Source organism: Camelina sativa, chromosome 7, assembly GCF_030686135.1.
Source record: "Camelina sativa cultivar CO46 ecotype springtype chromosome 7, ASM3068613v1".
Classification (NCBI taxonomy): domain Eukaryota; kingdom Viridiplantae; phylum Streptophyta; class Magnoliopsida; order Brassicales; family Brassicaceae; genus Camelina; species Camelina sativa.
The window spans coordinates 3740713-3760467 of NC_141886.1; the positions used below are offsets into that span (position 1 = coordinate 3740713).

The 19755-nt window shown below is 37.0% G+C and overlaps 3 protein-coding genes, 1 non-coding gene and 1 pseudogene across 5 annotated transcripts; 4 read left to right on the top strand and 1 right to left on the bottom strand.

Moving 5' to 3' along the window:
* Window positions 1-332: 332 nt before the first annotated feature.
* Window positions 333-2037, top strand: LOC104704275 (F-box protein DOR pseudogene; annotated as a pseudogene).
* A 357-nt stretch (window positions 2038-2394) lies between these two features.
* On the top strand, window positions 2395-3735 carry LOC104700221 (uncharacterized). Its single transcript, XM_010415703.3, has 2 exons — window positions 2395-2882; window positions 3362-3735. Exons 1-2 carry the CDS (start codon window positions 2559-2561, stop codon window positions 3536-3538), a joined length of 501 nt encoding a protein of 166 aa, XP_010414005.1. The 5' UTR covers window positions 2395-2558; the 3' UTR covers window positions 3539-3735.
* A 212-nt stretch (window positions 3736-3947) lies between these two features.
* On the bottom strand, window positions 3948-9413 carry LOC104700222 (homeobox-leucine zipper protein HDG3-like). 2 transcript variants are annotated; one of them, XM_087456733.1, is made up of 14 exons: window positions 9214-9397; window positions 8913-9013; window positions 7620-7914; window positions 7406-7523; window positions 6835-7023; window positions 6263-6682; window positions 6063-6164; window positions 5736-5936; window positions 5454-5643; window positions 5102-5361; window positions 4918-5007; window positions 4574-4823; window positions 4469-4487; window positions 3948-4381 (listed from the first exon to the last, which is right to left on the bottom strand). In XM_087456733.1, exons 3-14 carry the CDS (start codon window positions 7886-7888, stop codon window positions 4369-4371), a joined length of 2121 nt encoding a protein of 706 aa, XP_087312859.1. In that variant the 5' UTR covers window positions 7889-7914; window positions 8913-9013; window positions 9214-9397; the 3' UTR covers window positions 3948-4368. The 2 variants fall into 2 exon arrangements, with proteins under 2 accessions (XP_087312859.1, XP_010414006.1); XM_010415704.3 differs by having other exon boundaries at window positions 4469-4823; window positions 9214-9413.
* A 2562-nt stretch (window positions 9414-11975) lies between these two features.
* Window positions 11976-12059, top strand: TRNAL-UAA (transfer RNA leucine (anticodon UAA)). Its single transcript has one exon. It is a non-coding gene; the product is annotated as a tRNA-Leu (tRNA).
* A 624-nt stretch (window positions 12060-12683) lies between these two features.
* LOC104704276 (uncharacterized) lies at window positions 12684-13542 on the top strand. Its single transcript, XM_010420393.2, has one exon. It carries the CDS (start codon window positions 12841-12843, stop codon window positions 13378-13380), a length of 540 nt encoding a protein of 179 aa, XP_010418695.1. The 5' UTR covers window positions 12684-12840; the 3' UTR covers window positions 13381-13542.
* The last annotated feature ends 6213 nt before the right edge of the window (window positions 13543-19755 follow it).

A 19755-nucleotide genomic window follows, 5' to 3' on the forward strand; every position in this document is an offset into this window, starting at 1 on the left:
TATTTTGTAATGTTATTTTAGTAACTAAATAATTCTTATGTGTTGAGTTTCGTCTCTCATCCTACTAGTGCATTAGAATTTTTTTTTTTAAATTTTAATCTTTATCTATATATATATATATATACATATATTAACCTTTTAATTTTAATCATCTTAATTGTACAATTAACTCACTAACCTCTAAGAATTTTTTTCACAATATTAAAACAAAACGAACTGCATGAAAAACACAATTAAGTCAAATTAGTTTTGTAACTTATGCTCAATTTTGCATGACCATCATTACAATCATTACAAACAGAACCAAGTTTGTAGATTTCAAGCAGCCATTTATGGAGTCAGGGCTTATGGTGGTAGCTCCTGTGAAGGGGGCCAAGTCTTTGGTCGTTCTTGAAGCCATTCACTATAGAGATGTGGGCTGTGACCGGGGCCCTTTTTCTCTTTGTTGGAGCCGGTCTATCTCACAAGAGGAACAAGTGAACTGAATTATGAATAAAGAGGAACAAGTGAACTGAATCATGAATAAAGAGCATTTGTAAAAATGGAACTCTGTGTATGGGGTTTGTAAAAATGTATCATGTCTTAATTAAGTGACTTGCACGTTATGTTTCTAATTAACCACTCAATCGACCCGGAATAGTGACAGCCGGTTTAACGGTTCGGTTAAATCTATACCGAGTTATATTTTTGCAGTTGCAACCCTTCATATACTCTCACTCTTTCATATCGCGACCTTTATATATATATTAAAATTGCAGTTGAATCTAGGGTTTAAATCAGTGTCGTCTCCGCCATGAAAAAACGGCGGCAGCGCGTCTCTGAGGATGATGTACCATTTCCCGACACAATGCGTGACCGCAGACCTCATTTAACGGTGAGGAAAACGCATTGCCGATCCCAGTTGATCTCGTTTTCGAGATGTTCTCGAGGTTGCCGGCGAAATATGTAGCGATATGTCGTTGCGTGTCAAAGCTATGGGCCTCCGCACTTGGCTGTGCAGATTTCACTGAGTTGTTCTTCACTAGATCTTTGGATCGTCCGCAGCTATTGTTCGCCGGCAAAAACAGAGGTGTGTTCTCCTTTTTCTCCTCGCCTCAGCTTCAAAATCCAGATGTGAACCCGTCTACTGTAGTCGTCACTCCTCTTATGCATTTGCCCTTGGATGGTATTTGTGAAATGTATAGTGGTCCTGTCCATGGCTTGGTCTGTCTTATAAATAAGCGGATCATAAATGAAAAGACAGAAACGGTGCCGGTGATATGTAACCCTAGCACCGGTCAGTTTTTGCCTTTACCTAAAGTGAAGACGGAGAGAGTTAATGTGATAAGCTACTTGGGATATGATCCAGTTGGTATACAATTCAAGGTATTGGCCATGACCTGTCCAAATCCAAAATATGGCAACCTAAGGAGGATATGTGGGGAGCATCAAGTTCTAACATTAGGGTGTGGAAAACTGTCATGGAGAATGATCGACTCTAGTGTTCCCCCTCAGCTTATATATAAAGATTTTGAAACTGGAATATGCATCAATGGTGGTTTGTATTATCCGGCTTCGGTTGATGGGGTTTTAAAGGTAATTTGCTTTGATGTTAGGTCTGAAAAGTTTACAGTTATTAACCTTGACAAGGGTATGGTATCTTTAAATTTGTGTGGAACTCTGGTTAACTACAAGGGTAAATTAGGTGCACTTGATGTGTCAGATATTGAGTTGAGGCCAGTTACTGGACATACTAAATGTTTTCAGTTGTGGGTTTTAATAGACGCAGAGAAACACGAATGGTTGAAGTATAGCTACGTCTTGCCCCCTTTGTGGAAGAATGTAGTTGGGAAGGCTTTTGTTGGAGTGACAGGTACTAATGAAATTGTGTTGTCAACCAAATATTCATTCGCCCCTTTCCGTGTTTTCTACTACAATTTGGAGAACCAAACTGTCAGAAAAGTTGAAATGCAAGGAATGGATATAATTAATAATGATTTTCAGAGCTTTGTCGACCATGTAGAGGACGTGAAGCTTATGGAAATGTTTCCAACTTGATATATTAATTCTGTAACAGATGATTTGTACTCTTATTAGTACATTCAATATGCACTTATTATTATTCTCTGTTTTTTTTTTTTGAAGTTTTAACTATATATCTTGTGGTGTCTCATGTCTGGTTCAGACGATGAAGAGGAATGGTTGTTTCTAACTTCTAAGACACTTTTTAGACTTTTGAAAGTCATTTCTCTCCATTGATGACTAGTAGTAATAACTAATAAGTCACTTTGCGAGTTGTGTTCATGAATTCTTATTAGTCCGACGATTAGAACTTGGATTATAATCTATATTATTAAAACAAGAAACAAAAAAACAAGAAAGAGTTCTGATTTACCACTGAATCGAACCGGAATAATGGCAGACGGTTTAACCGGATCGGTTTAATTTAGATTTCGTCAATTACTTTAAGTAGGCGGTTCTCCTTCTTCCTTCGTCTTCTTCTTCTTCTTCCTTCGTCTTCTTCGTTTTCGCGGTCAACGATAGATCAAAGCAGCGAAAAAAGAAGAAAAAAAAAAACAATGGGAGCAATTTGCAAGGTGATCGATGCTGTTCTCTTCTTGTACTTTGCTCTCATGGCGGTCGTTGCGCCGCTCATCGACGGGCAAATGAGTCTCCCCGGAGATATCTTCCCTTCGTTTCTCGTCGATCTGAATCGCTGGTACGTCGCCGAATTTGGAGATTATCTTTCCATTGAGAAGCCGCATTTCCTCGTCGGACTCGTATGGCACGAGCTTCTGCTTCTTTGGCCGCTCTCGATCCTCAACGTCTACGCAATTCTCGCCGGGAAATCGTGGTTCGGTACCACATCCATGGTGTACGGAGCTTCCGTCGTGACTTCTATGGTAACAACATTAGATACTTCATTTATTTCTCTCGATATATATATATATGTATAATGTGTTTGATTTTGTGGATCTGCCGAAACTATTTAGTTGTATTATTGATCTGAAGAGCTTGAGCCTGATGTGGAACATGAATTAGAATGGTTTAATTGATTTGATAATGTTATATAGTCTATAACACTGGAACATTACAAAGCAGAGTAGTGGGATCTGTATATGCTTTGATTCAAGATTTCATTTTGATTTCAATTATGGTTGATGAGAGAGAGAGAGAGAGAGAGACTACAAGACATTTTGAGTTTATGCTATGTTGTTGACCAGTTTCATGGTTATTAGAATTATAGTATGAGACTATGAACCTCTCTTACTGTTCTGCAATGTGAATCTTCTTGCTTTGGGGCTGATTTAGATATGGTATTTATATATGTGCCTTGTGATTTATAGAATCTGATTTTAACTTTTTGTTACTTATTCATTAGGCTGCTATACTGGGAGAGATGATAGGTTCAGGGAAGGCATCTGAAAAATTGTTGATGGTGTATGTGCCATTCATGGGTGTTGGTGTTCTTGCTCTTCTCCGCGGTCTTCTTTCTCAATCCAACAATGGAGCTGTTGGCAAGAGACCCATTGTTTTGGCCAGGAGAAAGCGTGCTTAAGTTAACCGATGAATGATCAGCAAAATGTATGTCTCTTTTGTCTCTGAGAATTTCTGCTAGGTGGATTTTGCTTTTTTTTTTTTAACTTTTTTCTTTTGAGAAAATTTTGAACCTTTCGGCTGGATTCTTGTTGTTTCTCTTAGCAATATCATGTGTGTTCTTTGTTTGAAATGAAATGAAGTTAAAAATTGAAGGTATTTACAAGTCACCTCACCCAAAAAGTCTACATATTGGGTCTTGACAAATCACTACCCAAGATTGGGTTTCATCTGTTCAGATTTTTTTTTAGTCTGGTTGGGTTTTGGTCTATCGAAAACCATAGCCAAAGTCTTGGGAAGAAGAAAAGGTGTCGAGTAATGATAAACCAAACTCCAAAATAATAATAAAAGAGTACTAGATAACTTGAAACTTGAAACTCAAACTTGAAGCCAATACATATTAGAAAAATAAGAACCAGACTTCATAAAAGGTTTCAACAAGGAAACCAAAGACTCAAATAATGAAATAAGAAAAGGTTCTCACAATGACAATTAGGAACCATAAGACTCAACTGAAACAACAAAAGGTTCCAACAATGACAAAGAACATAAGACTCAACTGAAATAACAAAAGGTTCCGGAAACAAAAGACTAAAATGAAATAACAAAGTTGTTTTTTTTTTCCATCTTGAATGGGCATATTTCAAGGGCAAGTCAAATCCCGAACCTTGTAAAAAACCAATGTCTTTGAGGTTCGTTCTTGACTCCTCCCCTTTTGAAGCTCTCCAGTTAACTCTAAAAACCAATATTCCACACAAAAACCCCTCTTTCTTCCTTGATTCAGTCTTCCATTTAGCTTACTTTCCTGTAAAAAGACCAAACAGCAGCTTAATTGAGTAGCAAGTATTCAATAAGTTTTAAGTTTGTTTACGAAATAGATTCAAAAGGTTACCGAGTGAGGGTGTTGCAATCTGAAAAGGAAACAAAGCTTTGATCCTCAGCACGGTTGTACGAATCAGGTTCTCAACGGTTGCAACAGAGGTAATACTCAGCTTACCCGAATGAACTTCTTCAACCAGCATCTGGAAGGAAACGGTCAGGAGTGATCCTCCAGGCTGATCACCCATACCATCCGGAAGAATAGCAAAACCAGATGGCAGGAGAGCCACGTAGTCAGGATCTTGACCTTCACTGAGAACACCCTCTATTGATGCCGTATCAACAGGCGCATAGATCACAAATGAAGCTGTTGGATCAGTAGAGGTCTCTTGAATTATCATCATCTTCTTCTCGCAAGGAATTTCATTCTGTAACCAAAACCAAACATCGGTCACATACCAAAAGATTTTATTTTTAAAAAAATGCATTCTCAGAAACACACAACTTAAGTACATTATTTACCCTGAGTAAAGTTGCACAGTTCCTGCTGTCTCTCCCATTTGCAATCTCTGATATCTTGTGCACAACCCCTCCGGCGCAGAGGACATCCCACTGCAGATACATATTTCAAAACATGTTATATTATAAGGAAGTCATAGAAAGAAAAAAAAAGACAAGTCTTGTACTAATTAAATGATAAGTATACACTGGCTCGATGCTCCACATCTCTGAGAAAGTCAAAGACAATCTTAGGAGGAGCAGGAACCCAAAACGAAGTGGCTGCAGAAAAAACGACACCAGGAGGCCTTCCTGGATCATTTATGTTCTTCATTGTCATCACTCTGATATCATCTCCTCCAACACCAGAAAATGTAGTCCCCATCGAACTGGTCAGCCCAACAAAGAAGCTTCTTGTAACACGCTCAGCTAGTTTCAGAATGCTCGTCTTTCCATGGCCCGTTAGCACTGCACCATATCACGAAACTCTCAGATTAGTTAGTAAAAAAGAAACAGAAAATAAATAAACATATTTCTTTGAGTAGTACAAACAAAATTACCAAGGTGATCAGGCGAATCCACGGCTTGAAAATCTGTAGTCGTGATGCTTGCAATCCTCTCGCACTGGCGTTCCAATGTTGCAACCCAGCGGTTAGCAGCAAAAGCTTGACCAGAACTGATGAAGTGCTTGAATATGTTTTGATTTGCTGCTTCTCTGTCATCTACTTCGACATGTTCAACCCACGTTACCTTTTTTTCAAACCAGCAAAAAAAAATCATTAATTAATATATGAAACCATGCATACACTAAATAACCATAATGCATGAGACAATAGGTTTACCTTAGAGTAACCATTAGGGATTTCTTGAATCAAGCATCCAGAGGGCCTGCGGCGACATTTCATGTGGATATTTGGAAACAGATGGTCGATGGAAACATCCACCACCGCCCACAGATTCTCTCCTTGCTGTTTACAGTAGCGGACAAAGTAGCTTTCCCGGGTTGAGACTAGCGGCGAAAGCACTTGGTACTCAGCACTCATCTATGGATAAACAACAACATTGGTTATATACGTTACATCAAATATGGTTTCAGTTTTGTTTTATAACTCCCTTATAGATTATATCAAATGTGTAAATAAATAAAAAGTAACGTATAGAAGAATTACGATTTGGAGAGCTCCATTGAAGTTTCCAGCAACATCAGTCAAAAGTTTTTCATGAGTTATGGCTCTACCAACCATTCCGACAAACATTGTCGACCACAGATTCTGCCAATATGTAGATCGTTAATTACACACCTATAATATAATATGAAAGGATTAATTAGGATCATATAATCTGATATAATGATACTAATTCAATTTACCGCTTGCATGAGCATCTCAACAACGCCAGTAGGATTCATTGCCACGAGAGCGGTTTCCCTAGATGCTTCGATACTAAACCCGCTCAGTCTAGGCCCGAGACCCTTCCGAAACGTCCTAGCATATTCATCCAAGTTCAAAGCTAGGCTAGTGCCATCAACTCCTCCCATCCACAGTGGTTCACCCACTTGAGCCATCAATAGTAGCTCCTCCATGGCTCCAATTGCCAACTCCATGATCATCGGCGTATCAACATCTGCCGGTCCAGTGATTCCCCTCGAGAGGTTTCCTCCACTTCCACTAGATGATCCCGCCCCGAACTCGAAAGTTGGAGGATGATTAGAAGGCCGAGGAGAGATAGCCGGATAGCTTATTACCGCTTTGCTGCTAAACCTTACTGCCAGAGCAGGCAATTCATTGATCTAAAGAACCCCAAAAAACAAGAAAATACAACTTTTTTAATAATTTCTAAAACGTAATATGTATGCGTCATCTATTATAACTTCTCTAATGTATGTGTTTAGCTATATGTAAATTGTAGTGGTCAGTGTGTGTGTGTGTTCACAACTAGTACCTCCTCATTTAGCCGAGCGTTTACGATCCGAAGATGATGTTCTTCGAAGGACATTTCGCCAATTGCAGTTTTGCCTCCACACTTAGGGCACAAGGCTAGGTGAACAGCTTCTCGGAACCGTTCGTTTTCAGATCTAAGCTTGCTGTTCAATGACCGAAGTTCTGTGTTCTCACAACGTTCTTGATGATTCTGCAAAAAAAAAACAATAAAGGTTCTTAATAATATTTCAAACTACATAATAAACCATAAGTCATTATCTTAGGATATGAAACAACAAAAGTAATGAAGTTTTTTTTTGGTTTTCAAATGAAAAAAGAACATTAACTAAAGGAAGAAATGTACATGTGTTAACTGCTTGACCTAATGTTTACTTGTTTTGTAATGTGTGTTTCACGCATCAAAACGATATAATATTCTCTTACGAAATCAGATACCCTTAAATCTTAAAAACTAGATTTCTAATTCAACACATAGTTATGAGGAATCCATAATCTCAATCAATCATGTCTATACATACATTAAATACAATATGTGTGAGATGGTAACAAATTCATTAAATATGTGTATATACCTTGTTTTGAGTGCGTTTGTTCTGGAACCAGAATTTGATCTGAACAGGTGCTAAACCCAATTGACGGCCAAGATCCCTCCTTTGTTTGTCATCTGGGTGAGGACACTCTTTGAAGAAACTAATTCACAAAAAAAAAAGATGTGAACTGATTATATATAATTTTTAGAGCCAGATAATATAAGTTGACTTATAAAAAAAGAAGAAATAAAATTACGCTTCCATCTCATGAATCTGATATTGGCTGTGACGATTGTATTTTTTTCTCTTACGAGGAGGACCTTGATCGCTGCCCATTTCTTCTTCACGACTGTCACTTACAGTCCTCGCACTGTCGATTTCTTCAGCTCCAACACCAGCTTCAACACCAGCACCAGCTCCACCATTAGTGTTGTAAAGTCCACCATCAGTGTTGTTCATGTCATTGTTCTCGTTGTTATCATTGTCTCCATTGTTATCCACTGGTACCATGTTTGGCTCCGACATGTTTGCTCTTTCGATTTCTGGAAGATCTAATAAGAGTTGAAAAGACGGAAATGAGTTATTTAATTATTACAAACTAAAAACATAGTACAAATTATAAGAACTCATTAGATCTAAAAATTAGGGCTTGTGGAAAAGGTTTCTTAATGTTTTCCTTTTTTTTTGTCAAACGTTTTTTCTTTAATTTTATTTTTGGATTTAGACACAGTCTCTCTCTCTCTCTCTCTCTCTCTCTCTCTCTCTCTCTCTCTCTCTCTTTACAGCAAAAAGTTAGATTTTCAAAGCCAAAATACTTTTTTTTTTACAGATCTTGTAAATAAAAGACTAAAGAGAGTAACAGACAAAAAAACCGACCAGTAGAAATCAAAGACAAAAAAAGAATAATAATAAAAGACAAAAAAAAATAACGCATCACACATCAGCAGATTACAAATAATAAACACAAACAAATGAATTAATTAAAAAAAAAGACCTAACCAACAGATCAACACTATGAACTCTCCGAAACTAGTTCAAGAGTCACAGTATATATAGATCGAGGCAAAAAAAAAAGTGTTTTAGAAGTTTGATTTTGTCAGCAATTGTTTTGTTTTATTTTAAAGTTTCAAGATTTAAACAGATCTACATTATAGAACAAAGACGGAATTGTTGTATTCATTTTTCCAATTAAAGCCAATAAAATGATCACAAGAAGATCAAAGAATACGATTAAATTATTTGGATTTTAATTATGAAAAAAGTAAAATTATCAGATTTATATGTATCTTTGATTCTTTATAAACTCTACCACTTAAATTCATTGTTGTTTCCTTTAGACATATTATCAAATTTTGCAAAGGGGCAAAACAGGCATGGTATCATATGTATATGTACCTACCAGCAACAAAATCAAATTTATGTGATGTATTAGAATTTTTTTCCCATTTTTGTTGTAATTATTGTATTTAATTGGTCAACACATATATGATTATGATTAAGAACATAAACATAAATGAAAAGGATAGCGAGAGAATCCAGCTAGCGATACCTTTAAAATGTTTTGGTTGCGTAAATTAACTCAGAAGAATCAAATCTTTAAGCTTATTGTTCCCTTCTTAGCTTGATCTGTCTCTCCATCTTTGTCTCACTCTTTTAATAACAAACGAAAAGGAAAAAAAAATTATAAATCTATAAACAAAACACGGTCCTAAAAGCAAGATACATAAGAAACCAAATCATTATTTGATGTATACAACAACAATGGATTCGATTAGAACTCGATATTTTATCATCAAGATGGAATTGTATAAAATCAATCAAATGAAAAAGATGAATGGTAGGTATATTACGTTTGTCGATGAAAAATAGGATAGTATCAAGCTAAGCAATAGGGGGACTTGGTTGGAAATCAACTAATGGTTTTATGAAGTGGTTTTGAGGTGAGTGAGTGGTGGTGAGAGTGCAAGTGAATTTAGGGGGTTGTAGAGACGCATATTTATAGGTGGAGAGGGAAGCACTTACTTTACCCTACATGCTCGAAGGAAAGAGAAGCCAAAGATAAACGTCAAAAAAAAAGATAAGAGAAGAAGACAAAGATGCTTCTGTATTTTTACCATGTGTCACAATGTAATTGGTTTTCCATATATGGTTTTGTATATGGAAAATTCAGTCTAAATTTGAATTGTAATATTTTTAACCTTTTTGGTATCTTTAATTTGAGTCTTTTTTGAATTTTTACTCTTAAAAAACAATTATTTCAATAAAATATCATGCTTATATATATGGTATGAGCCTAAGAGAAAAATTGTAATATTAGTTAACTTTTCATATTTGAAATTCATAGTGAAAATGATCTTGGTTTTTTTAAAAAAAAACTCTTGTCATTTTAGTCTTATATATGATAAATTATACATATTTGCCATCAATTAATTTGTGTATGTTAGAGATGCACAATATTGATCGATATAATAATATCTACATGATGTAAGATGTATGAAATAAATTACATAAACGATAAATTTATGCTTTTATTGAATCTATCGATCGTTTATAACTGTATAAAGAGAGCGAAACATTAAAGAGAATGTTTTTTCGAAAAAATCCATAGCATAATTGTTGGCTAGATAGATCGTTAATATTTGTTAAATGTATTAAAAAATCAATTCCGTACAATTTATTTAAGTGATTGTAATAGCTAGTCAATGTATTATCCAATATATCCTTAAAAGTAATTGGTCATCAGTCAACAATTTTCTTACCATCAAAATATGGATTGTGACTTAATGGCTGACAGTAGATAAACACAAAGATTAAGCTACAAATTCTGGTTGTTGGTCATACAATTCTTTTTAGCTAATTTACCATCTAATAATTTGACCAAAAAAATTTAATAGTCAAAATTTTAAATATATATATATATATATATATATTTACATTTATAATTAAAAATAAAATTTTAATTTAAATGTGAAATTGACTAAATAAATAACCGATCCATTGAGATCAATTAGCCATCGTCAATCTGGTAGTTCGAGTGATACAAATTCGAAGAAATTATCATTTATATTAAATTATTAGATTTGATGATATACCACAATAAAATATTTTTGAAAATGATAATTGATTTTTTTTTTAAATCATATGATTCATATTGTAAATAATAATTTAACATGGTTCGATTACCTGGTAACTTTCATATTTTTACTGTAGTTTATTAAGCAAAATAATTACATTGTTTCATAGTTATTGACATTATCTCTCACACGTGGGAATATAATACTATAAAGATTTTTTTTTGGCTGTAGTTCATTTAAACAAATCAATAGTGCAACTAAATACCAACTGAAATAATTATGTTTGTAAACCACCTTAAGACATAGTTAATATTTTTTGTTTGCCTCTACAGTCTCCATTGGTAACGCACAGCTAATTAATTTGTGGCCCTTACAGTAAACTTTTTTTTACTAACAGCTACTTTAAATTTTAATTACAGCCAAGTGACAGTCCTGTAGTTTGTGGTTTTTTATTCACCCTTCATGAAATAAGCATGCTTGCCTGTACACGTGTCATATGTGTACGTTTTTTCTATTTTTGGACGTGATATGTGTGTGTACGTTAGTTTCATATGACTCATTAGCTATACAAATGTTTGATTTACACCTTTCAATTTTAAACTTTCTTATCCTTAATTAAAGATATAAATACAAAAGTAGCTTTTGTTACTATGTTTTTTTTCTTTAAATTTAATTTATTAAGGATATAAATACAAAAGTAGCTTTCAATTGTGTATTTGGAACTTAACATATGCATGATGAGGTAGGCAAACAGAAAAAAACATGATGTCGATGATTGTTGAAATGTACATTTCCAACTCCTCACAATGTGTAACCATGATTAAATAAATTAAATTATGTGCCAGACTCTAATGTTCATGGAGAGTTATCTATCATTGGAAGACCACAAGTCCACAATAAACTATACTTAGAATATGAAACTGTAAACAAACAGAGTTGCATGCTACAATATTGTTTTAACCAGTAAAGTTTTGAGTTTTGAGGATTCTGAATAGGTCTCATCCAAAATCTCACACCCACTATTTGATTAGTTTTACGATGTTAGTATGTTACCTGTAATCTAAATTTGCAGTTCGTTTTTCTTTTAGAAAAGTGTCACTCTTAATTATCATTCTAATAATACTTTTTGTTAGAATCTAAAAAATTGCAAATATATATATATATATATATATATATATATATATATATATCCAAGATGCAATAATACTACTGGAAACAAATTTTTTGATTAGAGAATATGTTTAAGTAATCATGTTTAAGACCAAACATTATATAATGAACTAATGATATTAATTAATTCACACTTTAAAAATGAATTAATTCAACGTGTTACATATTAGTGATCCAATATTTAAACCCAGTAGATATGTATATCCCCTATGTACATTTTAAGTATGCATGTGTAATAATAATACACAGCTTCTTTGCTAACTAGGCCAAATATGATTCCCTCTTATTATTTTCTGTGCAATGTGTGGTATGCCTTAATAATCCCCCGGTATCAAATTTAAACTGAAGCGTCTAAGATATATTGCGAAGTCAGGATGGCCGAGCGGTCTAAGGCGCCAGACTTAAGTTCTGGTCCTCTTACGAGGGCGTGGGTTCAAACCCCACTTCTGACATTTATTTTTATTTTTTTTTCCGAAAATATGCCTGTCATAAATTCATCACGACCCATGCTATAAATTCATCACGACCCATGCTATAAATTCATCGACGTCGAGGGCGCAGCAGTGAGACAGTAAGTTTTATGAGGGTATATAGAAATTAGAAATTAAACGATCCTTGGTTATTTTTTTTTTTCCTTTTTAACGATACATATTCCTTGGTGGTTAGGTACAAAATTTTATGATGATATTATATCTGTTCGTTTGGATAAACTTCTGATGAGGAGTATATACAAAAAAACATAGTGATTTACCGTAATTATGTTTCTTTCCTTAAAATCTTTATATGTAATAATTAGAAGTAGAATAATCCTAAATATACATCTATGAATTTGATCATCATATAGTTCCCTATTTTTTTTTTTATTCGTTATTTAGTTCCCTAAACTTGAGGAAGAATCCTACTTAGTCAAAAGTATATTTTTAAATAAAAATTTAGTTGCAAGATATCCGCAACAAAATTGAAATAAAACAAACTTCACCAAAAAGAAATTGAAATATAACAAGATACTAATATATTTTCCATAAATCAAAAACAATATCCGATATTGAATTGAAACGAAAACTGCATGCTTTGTGTTTGTTAGTTCATGTTTTCGAACATAGCAAGATCTTAATACCAAAAAAACTATTGCCAAAAAAAAAAAAAAAAACAAAGAAACAGTTAGAAAAGAAGATATGAATATATTTGTCTTTACAATAAAAATCATAAGATTTGGTGGAGAGAGATCAAACAATGAAGGTGAGTGTGGAGATAATAACGGGAACGTTCATAGATACGGACGTGAGTGAGGATGCGACGGTCAAGGAGTTGAAGGAGAAGGTCTCCGCTGTGGTGAAATTACCGGTGACGCGTTTGATTTTGGTGATCGGAGATGAAGGGGAGAGAAGGATGGTGATGGAGGATGAAGATGAAACAAGTTTAAGAGATTTAGAAGTGAGAGAATGGTCTCATATTTATTTGTTCTTTAAGCATCCTGATATGGTTTCTGAGGAAGAGAAGAGATCTAACGGAGGAGGAGAAGATGATGATCCTATGGAGGAGGTGTCTTCGGACGCAGAGAGTAGAAGAAGAAATGAAGAAGAGAACATAAACGGCGAGGAGGAGGATGACAAGGAGATGGAAAGTGAAGAAGAAGAAGAAGGCAGAGATGAGAAAGTTGAAGATGAAGAAGAGAAGGAGGAGAATGGAGACAAAGCAAAGGATGATGAAAATGATGATGGTGTTAAAGAGGAAAGAAGAGAGAGTGAAGGAGATAACAAAGAGGAAACATAGAGTTTCTTGATCTGATTTTCGATTTTTTTTTAACTATTCCATTTTTATTTTATTTTGTTTTGTTATTATCTTTGTTATGTATTTTCTTCGTATACAAGCAACCAACCGGACCTTGTCTTAGGTTACCAGCTTAATAAAATAAAAAATGATTTTGATTTTGTTGTTTCTAGTCTCTTTTCTTTCTTCTTCTTCTTCTCTATGAAGAAAGAGCAAAAGCATTCTCCATGATACAGAGGCGGATCCTCAAACATACTTGGCCATTTCCGGCGGCTAGGGAATTCAGTTAACCGGGAAAGCCGGCTGGTCAGTTACATCTTTAACATTTTTTTGTTAACTAAATAATATTATTGTCTATATATCACTAGCTAGCAAAAAAGTATTATCTACCTAAAAAAAGTTTATACTTTAACAAACATTGCATTAGTAAATTTCTAAATAACATGCTTAGATACCCGATGACTTTTCTTAGTGATTTAACAAATAAACTGTAACATAAGTTATAGGGTCCACCAATGTAACATACTAACATGTTGACTTAACTTTTAATAACAACAGAAGCCGTTTGCCCTAGCCCCTCTCTCTGGCCCAAACTCCAATGTCTCACCCCTTCGTGACGTCGATTCAGATCGGCGTCGCCGAGCAACTGATCTGTCGCCCCCATGTTCTCTTCTTCTATCTAAACTTAGTTTTGTTCTGTTTCGACGGTGAACGCACCAGAGGTTCACCAAGTACACGCCCATCGATTTCGGCAATGCTCCAGCTTTATCTTCTCTCTTTCCCTCCGTCTCTCCCGGTGGTTCCTCCCAGTGAGACGATTCTCACAAGTTACCAGCCTCTCAATACCAGATCTGAGACTCCGAAACACCATCTTTACCGTGTGTCTCAGCTTTGCTACATGCTTCCCTTGAAGTCAACCCCATCATCTCTCTGCTCCTTGGACCTAGATCCCCTCACCAAGCAGCTTGTTTGGTTGCAGTTGGATAGGAGCTCTGTGTTGACGCTGGAACTGTGCACAACCTTGACAATCCCCCGAGACCCAAACTCTGCTCTTCACAAATCCATGTCGTTTCCAAACTTTCATTTGCTTTCCTGTAGTATACATTGTTGGCGATTTATGCTTTCCATTGTCCGAAGACTGCAATTGGAACATAATCCCTCATTGTTGCTCTGCTGTTGCAATGATTATTTGAGAACCCTGTCATTAGTTTCCATAAGGGTCCCTACCTCTAACCGCCAAAGACTGATGAGGACTGGCATTATGACCTCTTCTCTGTTGAGAAAAGGTTACCGGTGCCTCTTAAGTCGGCATTCTCTGTTTCAGCTGCGCCATCAACGATCTCAATTATTACCTCACATCAGCTGTTCTGAAACCGCATTATGATCTCTTCTCCATGGAGAGGAGATTACCGAAGCATTCCTACCCTTCTCTTCATATCTTCCTTGTGCCCTGATTATTGTCATGTACAAATCACAAAAGTTAGGAATGATGTTGTCGCTTGGCAAAGTCTGAAGAATATCGGCATTATGATCATAACTAATAGAAGTGTGGTTACCGAACATTCCTCAAGAAAGCCATGCCCACCCTTAACCCACCAAACACCCTCCTCCTTGCCAATGAACCAATCAAACCATTGTGTCTCTCGGCTATGGAAACCTTCTCAACGTCCCAATGTCATATTGATATGGACCACTTACCACATCTGCACCTTGTCTGTGAATGTGGCGTCGATGCACTTTGAGCTAGCTTGCGATTTGATACTCGGCTCAAATCTTCAACATCTCTTGGCCATGATCGTCGACTTCTCTATTTTTAAGTTTGTTTGTTTATGTGTATTACCAAGCCTTGTTTTTTAAAACTCTCAACTTTGTAATCTTACTTACTTGGTGTGATTGAATGAAAAGATGACTTGTTTGCCAAAAAAAAAAAAAAGTTACAGGGTCCACCTATTGTGAATTTGTGATAGTCGCACTATAATTAATTCTCAATTTGTTTTTCTTAGGAACAAACACATTTTTGTTAACTAGTAGATAATTATCTTATGGGATTATGACACCCACACCCACTTTCTCACAAACAAATACCACCCACACCCACTTTCCACTCTTCCTATACTTTCTACCTGTAAAATTACATCTTACCCCTCAAAACTCTCTTCAGTCAATTTATTTTTACTTACCGATCTCACTTTCTTACCGATCTCAATTTTTTTTCCAATCAGTACATTTATTTTTTACAACCGTAAAAAACACAAAACCCCAAATCCCCCCAAACCCGACATCCCCAATTCTCTTCAACCCTAATTTTGCATTTCACGAATTTCGAATCCCTTGGTTCCTACCACTCCTTAATTTGTTCCGTTTGTTCCATTAGCTCCATTTGTTCCGTTTTCCGATTAACTTGCCGCCGGTAACCGCCTTCGGACATGGCAGAGCCCCGTCGTCGCATCTCCAAATGTTCGACCGATGAACCGTCATCTACAACTGTTGGTGATACTTCTGGAGAAAAATCTGCAGATTGGGATGATCGGCTCCCTCTCCGTCTGTTTGCAACTGACCGTTTCCCTGACGCTAGGTTGAATGTTTACTCACGACCTGATATCCTGACGACAGTCCACAATGTTCTCAAAGGCACTCCCCAATTCGATACGATTCTTAGCTCAAGTCTGGGTTCTCTATTCCGGCTTCGTATTGGTGAGTCTCCTATCTCCTGCAAATTACTCCACGCTTTGCTATGTAGGCAGGTTCTGTCCAAAAAAAAATACGAGTTGTAGATTGTATTCGGTGGATACCCTTTGAGGTTTTCTTTAGTTGAATTTGGTGTTGTAACTGGCCTTCAATGTGACGAATTTCCGGAAGATTACGACCCCGAAGACGACCCTACTCCCGAACCTCATGATGAATGTTACTGAGACACGTTGATTGGGAGAGATTGCAAGGCGACCCTGGGTGATGTGTCCACTATTTTTGAAGACCCTACTATCAAGGATTTGGATCGGAAGCTTCGTCTAGCGTTGCTACTCATAGTCGATGGTGTACTCATTGCCTCTAGCCAAACGAGCCGACCAACTTTGAAGTATGTTGAGATGCTTGAAGACATCGACTCGTTCCTAGCATTTCCTTGGGGCAGAGAATCCTTCTTGAAAACTATTTCCACTATGAGACCTGATCTCAAACCGCAATCCATACCAGTGGCTAAAAGACTTAAACGGCAGGGCAAGGTTCAACCAACGGACTCCGTGAAGAGTTTCACGGAGAAGTTACAACAGAAGTCCTTCCGTTTGCATGGCTTCCCTCTTGCGCTTCAACTGCTCGCATATCGTAACATTTCTGGATTACGAGACAAGGTACCAGGTGCTGGTGACAGCCGCACTTTCCTGGAATGGTGTTCAGTTGGCCTACCAAAGAATAATTTACCTTTGATAGACGTCATAAGTGTTGAGCATTATCCAGATGTAAGTTGTCTTATATACACATTATTAACTTGGATTACATTATCCACGTGGATACACACATTATGACATTTTGTCTATCCCAACCGCAGCTATTAGTTTCTCCGTTTTTGGAAGCTGTCCAACACGAAGGGATTGTTGAATCTGGTTGGGGAGAGTGGGACGATGAGATTAAAGACAAAAGGATTGCTTATATGGAAAGTCTCATTCAGGCAAGACATATCTTCACCAAAAAGGAATGGCCAGGGGGTGATTGTTCTTTGCCTTTAATAACTTTACCTGATAAGAAGGGCAAAGGGTTTCACAGGAAGCACATTATTCCTAGGCGGAAAGAGATTTCTGCCAAACTTCGTGTCAATCAACCTTCTCCCAAGTCCAAATGCTCGAGTTCTAAGAGGCCCCGTGTTATCTTCTCCAATACTGAGGATAATGGTTTCGCTGATTTCAAAGCTGCTGTAGAGAAAGAACTTAATTCTATTAGGGATGCGGCAGATAGTAAGTTTAAAAAGCTGCAATCTGAGAACAGGAAACTACATCAGCAGATTAACTTCCTTCGATTTCGTAGGCGGTTAAGACTACCGCTAAGGCGCACCATTAGGAGGCCAGCATCCGTCTCTCCCTCTACTGTCAAGGAATCACCACCGGCCCCTGTCGCAGAGTTTACCTGTCCGGAGAACGCAGCAGAGAATGTTACGGTCGGGACGTCACCCCCAACTCCTCAACAATCTTCGACCAAAGCAGTAACGTCTCCTGACGATATCCTTCTTAATCAACACGACTGGGAACAATATGTCCACCCGTTTGGGACAATGGTATGTTGTTGTTTTCCATCATCTTGGAGCTAGTCTGAATGCATTGGTATTCATCTTAGTCAAATTATACAGGAACATTCCGTTGGAAACTGCTCGTCCCCTATGAAAGATGTGATTCAGGATGATTCAGGATGTCCGAACTCTTGCCTCAATCCCATTTATGACACCGAGACTAAGGTTAGACACACTTGTACCTTTTATATCAAACTTCGAGTAGTTTCCTTTTTGTTACCTAAACTACTTTTTGGAAAACAGCAATCCCCGGTATATGACACCGTCACCAAACCTGTTCCCTTGGATGACCAATTGGTACATATCCCATATTTTTACTTTTTCAACATTTACCCCAGTTTACAAACTTACATTGTCCATGTGGATACATTTACAATATCAACATTTACCCCAATTTCCAAAACTTACATTGTCCATGTGGATACATTTTCATTATACAGGCTGCGACAGATATTGATCAAAACGGAGTTAACTCTGCTGCTAATGCATCTCCACAACCCCTACAACCTTACACCAGCTTGTTACAGGGATTTATTGGGAACTCTAATGTCAATCCTCAATTGCCTGCTCCTAGTCCTGTCCTTGACGGTACACCTTCTGACAATATTGAGGTATCTTTTCACCAAATTAATATACTTTCCGAGCAAGTCTCTATCCTCAACTATATCTCACTACTCAAACACTTGCTAACCTTCACGCAGAAAATTGATGCTGATAATGTGTTAGAAGCCACTCCCCTAACGTTAATTGAGGTAAGCAATTCCGTTTATTAATATTTCCTATCATGAATATCCTATCCACATGGACACCTCACTTAGGCTAGTTGTTTAATCACAACTTTAATGTATCCACATGGATATGCATCATCAATTCGTTGCCTTTTTCTTGCAGGACACCAATGTTGACATTGACAGAGCTTGTGCCGATGAGGTACCGCAGACAAATACTACTTCAAAATCAATTTGTTAACTTTCACAATTTTACCTCATAGTTATTTAATTGGGACCGCAACTTGCTTTATTAGGATGATGGCCGTGAGTCCCCCATACAACCTAACGAATCCGACAGCGAAGCCACCGAGGTATTCCATCCTTCTCTACTTTTCATCGAATCCCTGCCTAGTTTTTTGCTGCCTAATAGTTTGCTGAAAATGAAATTTTCATCACCTCACAGAGCAATGCTACGCCCACAGACCCTATTGATGTCAGTGATTCTTCGCCAGCCAAACTTACACAAAAGGGTGTTCTCTCGGGACCAGAAGAGACCCTTCTCTCGGCTGTTTTGCGGATTCCTACACTTTCACCGTCCCAACTGCCTGACCTACTACTCATTGTCGACAAAGATTTAGCATCCCTCATGAAAAAATCTCTGAAATCATGTCCAAACACGTAACTTTCTACACACCCTATGCCATTTTTTATTCTAACAATATCGGACCAATGAGCTAACCGTGGATACCATTTTCAAAACCTCCAGGGTACACATAACAAAATGTGGATACCCAGTTGACAACTTGTTTTTCAAACAGTTAGCGAAGCCTCAGAATTGGGTTAGTACATTGGTAAGTATTTCCTATCTACCAAAATCTGAACTCGTTTTTAGTTAATCTATACTTACACATTATTTTCACCCTCTTCTCACAGCATATGGAGGTTTTAGTGGATTTTCTACAAAAAAGCTGCAATAGTTCCTACTCATTGAACGCTCTCTCTTCCTCTGACCCTGGCTTGGGAACTACTTACAAGGGAAGTATCCTTCCTTCTGTCAAGCAAAAGTGAAGGCCAGAGTCAAGTGGGACAATAAGCTAAAACGTAAAACCTATGGTTCTCCTTCAGAGTGGTTTGTGGATTGGAACACGATATATATTCCGATGATTTGGGACAATTCTCACTAGGTTGGCTTAGTCATTAACCTCTCCAATTGGAGCATAGAAATCCTCGATCCTAATGTCAGTCTATACGACGACGCTAAGGTTGCCACCTATATAGCCCCGTTCACAGAGCAGCTGCCATACCTTATTTCAAAACTTTGCACACCGCCTCCAACTCAAGATCATGGCTACACTCCATTCACTTGGTCGAGGGTCCAGGACATTTATGTCA